Below are 14,062 nucleotides of genomic sequence, written 5' to 3'. Positions count from 1 at the left end.
TCAGAATAATTTGCCTTTTTTTAAAAAAACAATTTAAATTATAATCAGATTTATTATCTAAGTTCATATAGATGTCAACCTGAAATTTAATATCATTTATGTTGCAGCTGCCCTATAGTGCAATGAATAAAATGTACAAGAAGTACAAGAAGAGAAGAGAAGAGGTAGTGCTCATGGGTTCAATGTCCGTTCAGATATCTGGTGGCAGATGGTAGGAAGCTGTTTCTAAATCATAGTGTGTGTGTGTCTTCAGGCTCCAGTATGTCCTCTCTGATGGGAGTGATGTGAAAGGGCATATCCTTTCAAATACAATAGGGTCTTTTAAGAGATTCCTGGATAAGTACATGGAGCTTAGAAAAATTGAGGGCTATGGGTAACCCTAGGTAATTTCTAAGGTAAGGGCATGTTTGGCACAGCTTTGTGGGCAGAAGGGCCTGTATTATGTTGTAGATTTCTCTTTGTTTCTATGTTCCTATCCTGGGTGGAATAATGGATGCCACCTTTTTGATTTACCAGTTTACCAATTTCTCAGATACTTCGGCAATAATATCAGATATTTCCACATACCATGAACTCTTTTTGCAGTTTTAAGGAAATGCTGATAAAAATTATTTTTAAAAATTAATCTTACCTAATGTTATGCCAGATGATGGTAAAATTTAAGTTTGTACTGGAGGTTCTGTTATTTACAAAAAAAATATGCACCTAAATACCTCATAGCAATTAATGACAAATCTATGGCTGGACCACATGTTGTATAGTCACTCAGGCTATGGGGAGAAGTGACATGTGACCAATTCCACTGTAGAGGGAGCCTTACCAAAGGGTTACCTACACACACTAGCTATTTCATCATCTGTACACCAGTTCATTAATGAAAATATCTATTCAGCCAATCAAGTGGCAGCAAATCAATGCATAAAAGCACACAGACTTGGTCAAGCGGTTCTGATAGTCAAACAACAGAATGGGAAGGAAATGTGATTTAAGTGATTATGACCATGGAATGATAATTGGTGCCAGACAGACTGGTTTGTATCTCAGAAACTGCTGATCTCCTGGGATTTTTACGCAGAACATTCTTTAGAATTTATAGAAAATGGTGCGAGAAACAAAAATCAACCAGTGAGTGAAGTTCTGTGGATAAAATGGCTTGTTAATGAGAGCGGTCTAAGGAGAATGGCCAGATTGATTCAGGAAGGTGACAGTAACTCAAATAACCACACATTTACAACAACAGTGTGTAGCACAGCATCTCTGAATGTACAACATTTCAAACCTTAAAGTGGATGGGCTCCAGCAGCCATTGAACCCACTGGGTTTCACTCCTGTTCCTGACACAGTTGCCACTAAGTGTATGATGTAATCTTCAAATGAAAATTGAATGGAATAGATAATATTGGATAAATAATTGAAATTAAATTGCAAGAATAAAAAGACATTGCAAAGTTCAAAAGTGATAGTTTTTTTTTACTGGGAACAATGGAGATGAGAATGTGGGAATTAAAGTTCAAAGTAAATTTATTATCTTAGTACAAATATCTCACCATATAGAGCCCTGAGATTCATTTTCTAGAAGAGATATTTGTTGTGTATTTAATATTTAAGTACTGTAATATTTGAGTAATCTTGTGCGTGCATATATAAGCTTGATGAAGCATTCTTGTTCATTTAAATAATACATTATGGATTATATGTATAAATACATGAATTGCACATGCCATCACGCAACCGTGTGATACATATGTGCCTCACTCGAAGCTAGACCCACATTTCAGACTCCAGAGTCCTCCTTTGAATTAGTTTAATGTTTTGAAATTACAAAACATAACATTACTCAATAAATCCAATAACCAAAATAGAATCAATGAAAAATCACACCAAAGGGGCAGACAACCAACATGTAAAAGACAACTAACTCTGCAAACACGAAACACAAAAATAAACAAACAATAAATACCAACAACATGAGATGAAGAGTACTTAGAAGTGAGTCCATAGATTCTGGAAACAGTTCAGTGGGGGGGGGGGGGGCAAGTAAAGTTCAGTGAAGTTATCGCATCTGGTTCAGAACCTAATAGTTAAGGGGTAATTACTGATCCTGAACCTGGCTGTGTGAGTCCTGAGGCTCTTGTACCTTCTTCCTACTTCTTTGGCAGTAGTGAGAAGAGAGCATGAATTTTCACTATTGATGGAAGCTGCTTTCCTGCAACAATGCTCCATGTAGATGTGTTCACTGGTGGGGAGGGCTTTACCTGTGATGAACTGGGCCACATCCAGTATTTTTTATAGGATTTTCTGTTCAAGACCATTGGTGTTTCCATACCAGGTTCTGATGCACCCAGTCGATACACTTTCCACCATACATCTCTATAGATCTTAAAGTTTTAGATGTCATGCCAAATCTTCACAAACTTCAAAGGAAGTAGAAGTGCTTTCTTCATAATTGTGCACACATGCTAGGTCCAGGACTGGTCCTCTGAACTAATAACATTGAGGAATTTAAAGTTGCGGACCCTCTCCACCACTAATCCTCCGATGAGGACTGGTTCATGGACCTCTGATTTCCTCCTCCTATAATAATCAGCTCCTTGCTCTTGCTGACATTGAGTGAGAGGTTGTTCCTGTGGCACCACTCAGTCAAATTTTCAATCTCCCTCCTATATACTGATTCTTCATCGCCTCTGATTTGGCCAATGACAGTGGTATCATCAGCAAACTTAAATCTGGCATTCAGGCTGTGCTTAGTCTCACAGTCTTAAGTATAAAGTGAGTAGAGCAGGGGGCTAAGTACACAGCCTTGTGGTGCGTCTGTGCTGGTGGAGATTGTGGAGAAGATGCTGTTGCCAATCCAAACTGATTGGGGTCTGCAGTGAGGAATTCGGGGACACAACTGCAGAAGGAAGTATTGAGTCCAGTGCCTTGAAGCTTATTGATTATTTTTCAGGGTGTGGCAGTATTGAATGCCAAGCTGATAACAAGCATCCTGATGTATGCATCTTTTCTGTCCAGGTGTTCCAAGCTTGAATGAAGAGCCAATGAGTTGGCATTTGCTGTGGACCGGTAGGCAAACTGGGATGGATACAAGTGTCTTCTCAGGCAGGAGTTGATGTTTCCTCACCAAACTGTCAAAATAATTCATCACTGTGAATGTAAGTACCATTGGATGATAGGCATTGAGGTAGGTTACCACGTTCTTCTTAGGCACTAGTATAATTGAAGCCTGCTTGAAGCAAGTGAGTACTTCAGACTGCTGAAGTGGGAGGTTAAAGATCTCAGAGAATACTCCAGCCGGTTGATCAGCACAGGTCTTTATACTTGGCCAGGTACCCCATCTGGTCTGGTTGGTTTCCATGAGTTCATTCTCCTGAAGGATGTTCTCACGTTGGCTTCAGAGACTGAAATCAATGCTCTTGAAAATCTCAAGCCTCATTTCTGAAAAATAAACATGAGGAAATCTGCAGATGCTGGAAATTCAAACAACACACACAAAATGCTGGTGGAACACAGCAGGCCAGGCAGCATCTTTAAGGGTCCTGACAAAGGGTCTCGGCCCGAAACGTCGACAGTGCTTCTCCTTATAGATGCTGCCCGGCCTGCTGTGTTCCACCAGCATTTTGTGTGTGTTTTCTGAAAAATATCCTGGGTCAACAAGACCTTTTAAAAAAAATGCAAATCATTTTTGAGCTGCTCATGCCACATTTTCAGTGATAAACAAGAACAAAGACAGGTGGAGACAAAGTGCAGGGTTTTTTTTGACCCATTGTGTAAGATAATGAACCATGTTACCAACTAGGTCTGGTGTACAATAAGATCCCAATTATTTGCAGAGTGTTCTTTGAAGAAGCCCAAGAAAATTAAAACAGGAAAACCAGAACTAGAAGCAAATGCAAAAAGAAATGCAACAATATGTTGCTTATAAGGCATTATAAGTATGTGAACTCCTTCACAGTGCTTCACTATATATATATATATATATATATATAACCTTACCACAAACAGCAATTGGACATGCTCCCATTGACTTGGCGACAAGCAGATTCATAAGTCCTATTGGCCCTAAATAAAAGACAAATCACACAAGTATTACGTCTAAAATATATTTAATTCAGATATACATTCTATGTCTGGTAAACTTTCTGAATTCAGGAACCTTATCCAATCCACCTAAAGTCACTCAACAACAACAGGTAGATCAGAGAGAGAACTGATTTTCTTTACTGTGAGGTTCTCCATCTGCCCATATAGTTGCGGAAAAGAACAAGAGTAATTGACTGAGGAAAGACAATTTCATCAGGACTAGGATTTGTAACTCTCTTTCAGGATTTCATTGTATACATTCAGTGCACAGCTACAACTAGACCACATAAAAACTCTGTTCCTATAGATGACTAATTGAGGCCCTCCACTGGTAAGGGTTGACCATGACTATTGAATCCTATCTGTCTATGTGACATACAAGCCAGGACAGTACGATATGGAGAGCAAGCTGTTGTCTGTGCAGCAGGCTCCCCCTCTATGCAGCTGATGCATCAACAGTGTCACAGGGGTTGCCAGTCAGTGTTGAACTCAATGTAGGACTGCTTTAGGGACTCCAGCTCCAGGTGTATCCTCAGGGTTTACTCCTGAAGCCTTCCGCATGTGTGGGTATAGATCCACGTGCCTGAAGTGACTGGTTTTAAGGAGTCAGTAACCTGCTTTTAGCTTAGTAGCTAAGCCACATATGAAGGCTAGGAACCGGGTATGGTTGTCAGAGGCTATTTGAGATGCATGCCATTGGAAGTATTTAATAGGAAGTGGGAGCTTATCTCCACTACCTCCCCTGGCTATGAAAACCTTAAGGAGATAATAGATTTTTTTAAAAAAAGATTAGCTTTATTTGTCACATGTATATTGAAATATTGAAATATACAATAAAAAGCATAGTTTGTGTCAATGACCATCACAGTCCAGTGATTGTGCCGTGGGTAGCCCACAACATAGCAAGCCAACACCTAACTAACCTGAACCCTAACCGTACATCTTTGGAATGTGGGAGGAAATCAGAGGAAAACTCTGCAATCACAGGGACAGCGTACAAATTCCTTACAGACAACAGACAGAATTGAATCCCGATCTTACAGATGGCACTGTAAAGTGTTGTGGTAACTGTCACACTCTCATGCTGCTCCCTAGCTAGTTAGGTAATAATAATAACAACCTATTTATAGAGCACTTTTCATATAAACAATGTAATTCAAAGTACGAAAGTACTTTACAATGGGTTAAGTATGAAAATAAAAGATGTTCATTAATAGAAAGGTTAAATAAATAGGTTTTAAGCTGGTGTTTAAGAGTGTTAACTAAGTTTGCATCCCTTATAAATTTAGGTAGTGAGTTCCAGGGCCATCTGGTGGTATAGTGGCATCAACACTGGACTTCAAGGCAGATGGCCTCGATCGAGTTCAAACCCAGCTGGGCCCCAGATTCTTGATTAGTCATGGCATGAAGGGAGGAGATTGAGGCTGAGAGGAAAATTGGATCAGCCATGATGAAATGGTAGGGTACACTCAATTGGCCAAAAGGCTCCTATATCTTATGGTCTTAATACTTTTGTGGCTTCTAAAATTTTTCAAGTACCTTCTCAATTCATTTGGAAGGGCGTGTGTATATGTTGGCAAGATGTGATTACAATCTTTAGTCCGTTTTCTCTTCATATCAATGTACCTCAAATTTCTGGTACTCCTCCCCCTTCTCTTTCTTCCATGGTCTACTATCCTCTCCTATCAGATTCCTGCTCCTCAAGTCCTTTATCTCTTTCCCAGCTCTTTATTTCACCCCTCCCCCTTGCCAGTTTCATCTATCACCTTGTATTTCTTCCTCCCCTCCCCCCAACCTTTTACTCTGAATTGTCCCCTTTCTTTCCAGTCCTAGTGAAGGGTCTCAGCCCAAAACATCAACTGTTTATTCTTTTCCATAGATGCTGCCTGGCCTGCTAAGTTTCCCCAGCATTTTGTGTGTGTCGTTATGAAAACTCTCATGGTTAACAATCGCGTAAACTACTTACCCGCACCCAAGATGAGGACCTTGTGGCTCACATTTACCCCACCTCTACGACAGGCATGGATCGCGACAGACAGAGGCTCCATCAATGCACCCTCTTCAAAACTCACACATTCAGGAAGCCTACAGAGAAGTGACAGGCATTAAACTTCCCTTACTTAAAACACGTAACTCATTAGTATGAAGTTTTCTTTGTCAATCCTTGTGTTTAGCATTGGGTAACATTGCATTAGAGAATAGAATATTAGCAGCAACCTATCAAGCAACATCATCTCTTAACTCTTCATACTTAATACATTCACTGAAAGGCCCTGTCCACAAATATATTTATAGGCAACAATAGTTAATTAAATAGAACATTGTCATGTTGATAAACCATGATAAAATAGTTTCAAGATACCTTTAAAATTAAAAAGACAGTACATATAACATAAACACACGAGATTCTGAAGATGAGGTTAATCTTGAACACCACACACAAAATGCTGGGGGAGCTCAGCAAGTCAGGCAGCATCTAATATTGCTTTGAAAGTTTATTCAACATCAATTTGACGATATTCAAAAACAGAGCAAAAACATGAAACCCCAACAGGTGATGTCAGTAGACTGATTAAATTTCACTGTTAAGAATTCTGCAGTTAACTCATCCATTCTCTGTACTTAAAGAATATAGAGAAAATTTGCAAGGATATTGCCAGTACTTGAGGATCTGAGTTATAGGGAAAGGTTAAATATTTATTCCCTGGAGCAATGGAGAATGAGGTATACAATTCGATAGAGGTATACAAAATTATGAACAGTATAGATAGGTCGGTCGTGTCGTAACATCCACACTGAACTTCAAGACGGGTGGTTTCAGGTTCGAATCCGACTATAGAAGTTTGGATAGTTTCATGGATGGGAAGGGTATGGAGGGCTGCAGTCCAGGTGCAGGTTAATGGGATAAGATGGAATAATAGTTCAGCACTAACTAGATGGTCAGAAATTCCTGCTTCTTTGTAGTAGTGCTCTATATTGAATATCTACTGCCTTATTGTTAATTCTTATCCTAATGTTCTGGGGCAGGGCACTGCACACAGATAATAATGAGTTGTTGCTCCTTGAAAATCCATATTTGGCTACGTATCATGAATTGAAAGGGCACAGATTGTAAAGCAGCTGCAGGAATGAAAATCCTGGTGTGCATGCACATAGATTATCAAGATGGCAGGTCGAATATGCAATTTTTAAAATGTGCCCAAGTGATCTTGGCTTTCTAAACAGTGAAAGAGTACAACACACTATATTTTGCTAGGAATATATAAACTTATCAAGGATCAAGACGGGGTGAATAAATATAAGCTGTTCTCTGTTGCTGGAAAGTGCTGAAACACAGGTGTACTATGATTGGCAAAACAAACCATGGTGACATGGAATAATTAAAAAACACAAAATGCTGGCAGAACTCAGCAGACCAGACAGCATCTATGGGAGGAAGTAATAATGACGTTTCGGGCCGAAACCCTTCATCATGACTCCTGATGAAGGGTTTCGGCCCAAAACATCGTCACTACCTCCTCCCATAGATGCTGTCTGGCCTGCTGAATTCTGCCAGTATTTTGTGTTTTTTAGTTATTTTCAGCATCTGCAGATTCACTCGTGTTGACATGGAATAATTACTGGATTCACCGCCTGCAAAAGGAAGCACAGATTCAGTCATTGCTTAGGGGGGAAAATGATCATGGAGCATTGGGGAAAGAGGTAGGGAAGGATCTGGAAATCCTGAAGCTTTAATAATTACCTATTAGGATGCCATGGCAGCATAGCAGTTAGTGTGATGCTATTACAGCTGGGGTCACAGGTCGGAGCTCAATTCCAACGTTGCCTATAAGGACCTCGCACATTCCTCCCTATGAACACCTCGATTTCTTCCGGGTGCTCCAGTTTCCTCCCACATTCCAAAGGTGTACCATTTAGTGGGTTAATTGGTCATTGTAAATTGCCCTGTGATTAGTTTGGGTGAGTCCTGGGCTGGACATCCTGCTCACTTAAGGAAGGTGAAGTGTCTTCCATAGCCTCTCCTTTCCGGGTGTAGTGATCACTGCAGAACTACTGATAGGCTTGCCGTGCAGATCGCTCACATTTGATTTCTCCTACACTACCGTGCCCATAGCAACGCTACGCCATGGCACAACTGAGTGTTCAGCGGAATAACTGGGTGAGCAGGCTGGGCTCATCAGCCTTCATTGGCAACCAGTGGAGGAGAAGGACAAATGTGATCCTAAACCCAGGTAGATGGGACTCGTTAGCTTTGCCAGGCAGTCTAATACTCCCATACTCATTATACAGCCTCATGGCCACTGCAATCATCACAGTTCACTGTACCATTGTGGAAAACCTCCTTGCCTAAAGAGTGGATTTTGTCCACATGTACCAAACCTCGTTCTAAACCTATGCAGCACAGGCAAGAAGAAAAGTCCTACAGCGATGGAGTTTTCCCTCCTGACTTTTGCAAATGAAGAACTAGCTATCATCATCAAATAGATGGGCTGCTGGGCTATGCAGGAGGGGCCTGTCTCATGCTGTACCTCCAAGTATTGGAATAGAACCATAGAACCATAGAACACTACAGCACAGTACAGGCCCTTCAGCCCTCCATGTTGTGCTGACCCATATAATCCTTTAAAAAAAGTATTAAACCCACGCTACCCCATAACCCTCTATTTTTCTTTCATCCATGTGCCTGTCCAAGAGGCTCTTAAATACCCCTAATGTTTTAGCCTCCACCACCATCCCTGGCAAGTCATTCCAGGCACTCACAACCCACTGTGTAAAAAACTTACCCCTGATGTCTCCACTAAACTTCCCCTCCCTTAATCTTGTACATATGCCCTCTGGTGTTTGCTATTGGTGCCCTGGGAAACAGGTACTGACTATCCATCCTATCTATGCCTCTCATAATCTTGTAGACCTCTATCAAGTCCCCTCTCATTCTTCTATGCTCCAAAGAGAAAAGTCCCAGCTCTGCTAACCTTGTTTCATATGACTTGTTCTCCAAACCAGGCAACATCCTGGTAAATCTCCTCTGCACCCTCTCCATAGCTTCCACATCCTTCCTATAATGAGGTGACCAGAATTGAATACAATACTCTAAGTGCGGTCTCACCAGAGATTTGTAGAGTTGCAACATGCCCTCGCTACTGTTGAACTCAATCCCCCTGTTAATGAAGCCTAGCATCCCATAGGCCTTCTTAACTACCCTATCAACCTGTGCAGCGACCTTGAAGGATGTATGGATTTGAACCCCAAGGTCCCTTTGTTCATCCACACTCTTAAGTAACTGACCATTAACCCTGTACTCAGTCTTCTGGTTTGTCCTTCCAAAATGCATCGCCTCACACTTGTCCAGATTGAACTCCATCTGCCATTTTTCTGCCCAACTCTGCAGCCTGTCTATATCCTCTTGTAACCTTCGACAACCTACAGCTCCATTCACAACTACTCCAATCTTCGTGTCATCCACAAACTTACCCATCCTTCCGCCTCCACATCCATGTCATTTATAAAAATGACAAATAGCAGGGGTCCCAGGACAGATCCCTGTGGCACTCCACTAGTCACCGACCTCCAGGCAGAATACCTTCCTTCCACAACTACCCTCTGCTTTCTTCCTTTAAGCCAATTTTTTATCCAAACAGCCAAGGTTCTACTTATCTCATGCCTCATGACTTTCTGGATGAGTCTCTCATGAGGGACCTTGTCACATGTTTTGCTAAAGTCCATGTAGACCACATCCACTGCCCTACCCTCAATTTCTTTTGTTACCTCTTCAAAAAACTCAATCAGGCTCGTGAGGCACAATCTTCCCTTCACAAAGCCATGTTGACTATCCATGAGTAGACTGTACTTCTCCAAATGCTCGTAGATCCTATCCTTAAGAATCCTTTCTAGTAGTTTGCATACCACCGACGTAAGACTCACCGGTCTATAGTTCCCAAGTTTCTCCCTATTACCTTTTTTAAACAAGGGAACTACATTTGCTATTCTCCAGTTCTCCGACACTTTCCCTGCAGCCAAAGAGGATTCAAAGATCATAGCTAATGCCCCTGCGATCTCTTCTCTCAAATCCCACAACAACCTGGGGTGTATCATATCTGGCCCTGGGGATTTATCAATCTTAATATTTTTAAGAAGCTCCAGCACTACTTCTTCCATAATCTCCACATTGTCCAGCACACAGGCCCGTTTTACTTTGACCTCATCCTGATCAAGATCCTTTTCACTTGTGAATACTGAAGCAAAGTATTCATTTATGACCTCCCCAACCTCCTCCGCTTCCAGGCACATGTTGCCCTCTTTATCCTTTAGCGGTCCCACCTTCATTCTCGTCATTCTCCTATTCTTCACATACGCATAGAACGCCTTGGGGTTCTCCTTAATCCTACATGCCAAGGCCTTCTCATGCACCCTTCGAGCTCTCCTAAATCCATTCTTTAGCTCCTTCCTGGCTACCCTATATTTCTCATAATCCCCTCCTACTTCCTGCTTCTTATATCTAACATATGCTTCCTTTTTCCTCTTGACGAGTTGCCTCACATGTTTCATCAGCCACGGTTCCCTTATCCTACCAATTTTTCCTTGCCTTAGTGGGACAAACCTATCCTGAACCCAGCTCAAGTGGTCCCTAAACTTCTCCCACATTACTTCTGTGCTTTCCCCTTTGAACATCTGTTTCCAATTTACTCTTGCTAGTTCCTGCCTCATCCCTTCAAAGTTAGCCCTTCCCCAGTTAGCACTTTACCATTTCCTTTGACTTTATCCCTTTCCATAGCTATGCTGAAGCTAAGGGAGTTGTGGTCACTCTCACCAAAATGCTCCCCCACCAAGAGGTCTGTCACCTGACCAGGTTCATTACCCAGAACTAGATCAAGTATAGCCGCTCCTCTCATCGGCCAGTCCACATACCGTGTCAGGAATCCTTCTTGAACACACCTGATAAATTCAGCCCCATCTATCCCCCTTGCACTCAGGAGGTGCCAGTCAATATGAGGGAAGTTGAAATCACCCATAACTACTACCCTGTATTTCCTGCACCATTCTAAAATCTGCCTGCTTATCTGCTCCTCGGGTGTCCCGAAGTCTATTTGGGGGCCTATAGACTACTCCCAGCACAGTGATTGATCCCTTCCTATTTCTGACTTCCACCCAGACTGACTCCGTGGACACTCCTTCTGCAGCGTCCTCCCTTTCTATAGCCGTGATACTATCCCTGACCAGCAATGCCACTACTCCCCGCCTTTTCTACCTCCCATCCTATTCCTTTTAAAACCTGAACCCCAGGACCTACATCATCCAAGCCTGCCCTTCCTCCAACCAAGTTTCAGTAACGGCTACAACATTGTAGTTCCACGTACTAATCCATGCTCTAAGTTCATCCTCCTTGTTCCTAATACTCCTAGCATTGAAATAGACACATTTCAACCCCTTTAACTGGCTACAATTATGTTCTGTCCCCTGCCTGTCCTCCCTCATCAACTCAGAACTCTTAGCATCATGCCCTTGTCCTTCTACCTTAATCCCTGCACTCACATTCTGATTCCCACCCCCCTGCCAAACTAGTTTAAACCCTCCCCAACAGCTCTATCAAACCTGCCTGCCAGGATATTGGTCCCCCTGGGATTCAAGTGCAACCTGTACTTTTTGTACAGGTCATACCCACCCCAAAAGAGGTCCCAATGATCCAGAAATCTGAATCCTTGCCCCCTGCTCCAATCCCTCAGCCATGCATTTATCCTCTACCTCATTCTATTCCTATACTCACTGTCGCGTGGCACAGGCAGTAATCCCAAGATTACTACCTTTGAGGTCCTGCTTTTTAACTTCCTTCCTAACTCCCTGTAGTCTTCTTTCAGGACCTCTTCCTTTTTCCTACCTATGCCATTGGTACCAATATGTACCACGACCTCTGGCTGTTCTCCCTCCCACCGCAGGATATCTTGGACGCGATCAGAAACATCCCGGACCCTGGCACCTGGGAGGAAAACTACCATCCGTGTTTCTTTCCTGCATCCACAGAATCGCCTGTCTGAACCCCTGACTATAGAGTCCCCTATCACTACTGCCTTCCTCTTCCTTTTCCTACCCTTCTGAGCCGCAGGGCCAGACTCTGTGCCAGAGGCACGGCCACTGTTGCTTCCCCCAGGTAGCCTGTCCCCCCCCCCCCCCCCAACAGTACTCAAACAGGAGTACTTATTGTCAAGGGGTACAGCCACAGGGGTACTCTCTAGTACCTGACTCTTGCCCTTCCCTCTCCTGCCTGTGACCCACTTGTCTGTCTCCCGTGGCCCCGGTGTGACCACCTGCCTATAACTCCTCTCTATCACCTCCTCACTCTCCCTGACCAGATGAAGGTCATCGAGCTACAGCTCCAGTTCCTTAACACAGTCCCTTAGGAGTTGCATCTCAATGCACCAGGTGCAGATGTGGCCGTCTGGGATGCAGGGAGACTCCAGGACCTCCCACATCTGACACCAACCACAGAAAACTGGCCTCACACACATACTACCTCCTTTTGCAATCAACAATTGCCTCACCTCGTCCTGTTACTGCCGAAGCCCACTGAGCCAAAGCCCTTTCACTCTGCTGACCGCTCTCAACGCTGCCCGCTGGATATGGCTGCCTTCTTTATAAACTGTTCGCGCTCAACTGGCTGACATCACACACCTGTGCAGTCTGGCCTCTCTCTTCCCGAGAACTCAAAATGTCTTCCCGCTGGAAATCCTTAGATCCTCTCCCACTGCCTTCTTGTTCCGAATGGTTTATTTGTTTCTGTCTTATTTCAAGTGTTGCCAAATGGATTGGAATTCACTAGAAAACGTGACTTTAAGGGTATTTTGCAATAGTTGCATCACATTCCCCATGAGCAATTCTCAGTTCCCATAGTATGTCTCTTCTATTTAATATCAATCTCAATAACAGGTAATCTTGAATCAATTAATTACCCATATTCTTCCTATGTATTTTGAATAGTACTGCTTCTTTAATATATGCTTAGTGGCCAGTTAATTAGCACCTGTATACCTGCTCATTAATGCAAATGTCTAGTCAGCTGATCAAGTGGCAGCAATCAATGCATCAAAGTATGTAGACATGGTTATGAGGTTCAGTTGTTGTTCAGATCAAATATCAGAATGAGGAAGAAATATGATCTAAGTGACTTTGGCCATGGAATGATTATTGGTGCCAGACAGGATAGCTTGAGTATCTCAGAAACTGCTGATTTCCTGGGATTTTCACGCACAGCATTCTTTACATAGGATGGTGCAAGAAACAAAAAGCATCCAGTGAGTGGCAGTTCTGTGGGTGAAAATGCCTTGTTAATGAGAGAGGTCAGAGGAGAATGGCTTAGTGGCTCACTAAGCAATTACAATCACCAGATCACTTGCAATACCAGAGGAAAGAACACACTAGACCATTGTAACACCACCATCAAGAATGCCTACTGTGCTATTCCACTCCCTCACTTTGGGAAATCTGATAACCTGGCTGCACTTCTACTCCCTGAGTACAGGCAGAGACTGAAAACTGCAGCACCAGCAGTGAGGACCAAGAAGGCTTGGACAAGGGAAGCACAAGAGCGCCTACAGGACTGCTTTGAATTGGTAGACTAGACTGTATTCAGGGATTCATCTTCAAACCTGGATGAACATGCTGCAGTTGTTACTGACTTCATTAAAATCTATGTGGATGAGTGTGTGTCTACAAAGACTTACTGTACGTTCCTAAACCAAAAGCCATGGAGGAACCAAGAGGTACGTCATCTGCTGAAGGCTATATCTGTGGCATTCAAATCCAGCGACTCAGGCCTGTACCAGAAAACCAGGTATGATTTGCAGAGGGCTATTTCAAGGTCAAAGAGACAATTTTGAATGAGGTTGGAGGTGACATTGGATGCACAGCAACTCTAGCATAGACTGCAAGACATTACTTCCTACAAAGCGAAACCCAATAGCATGAATGGCAGCGATGCTTCACTACCAGA

At 42.8% G+C, this 14,062-nt stretch overlaps 1 protein-coding gene and 1 long non-coding RNA gene across 4 annotated transcripts in view; one reads left to right on the top strand and one right to left on the bottom strand.

Moving 5' to 3' along the window:
• The window catches only part of LOC132379070 (sorbitol dehydrogenase-like), a 45,206-nt gene that overhangs the window by 12,079 nt on the left and 19,065 nt on the right, over positions 1–14,062 (bottom strand). For both annotated transcript variants that reach the window (XM_059946599.1, XM_059946600.1), the window contains 2 exons: positions 6,047–6,165; positions 3,994–4,059 (listed from right to left, as the gene is read on the bottom strand). In XM_059946599.1, the coding sequence (XP_059802582.1) occupies positions 3,994–4,059; positions 6,047–6,165 (185 nt within the window). The remainder of the gene's footprint in view (positions 1–3,993; positions 4,060–6,046; positions 6,166–14,062) is intronic.
• Positions 1–14,062, top strand: part of LOC132379073 (uncharacterized) — a 47,616-nt gene that overhangs the window by 23,216 nt on the left and 10,338 nt on the right. Inside the window, exons 2-4 of one of the 2 annotated variants that reach the window (XR_009507286.1) lie at positions 3,013–3,152; positions 5,370–5,538; positions 5,960–6,190. This is a non-coding gene — a long non-coding RNA (uncharacterized LOC132379073). Of the gene's footprint in view, positions 1–3,012; positions 3,153–5,369; positions 5,539–5,959; positions 6,191–14,062 lie in introns of those variants that run through there. The other variant, XR_009507285.1, reaches the window with a different exon arrangement.

Source organism: Hypanus sabinus, chromosome 21, assembly GCF_030144855.1.
Source record: "Hypanus sabinus isolate sHypSab1 chromosome 21, sHypSab1.hap1, whole genome shotgun sequence".
NCBI lineage: Eukaryota > Metazoa > Chordata > Chondrichthyes > Myliobatiformes > Dasyatidae > Hypanus > Hypanus sabinus.
This window is presented reverse-complemented; position numbering and strand designations above follow the sequence as displayed.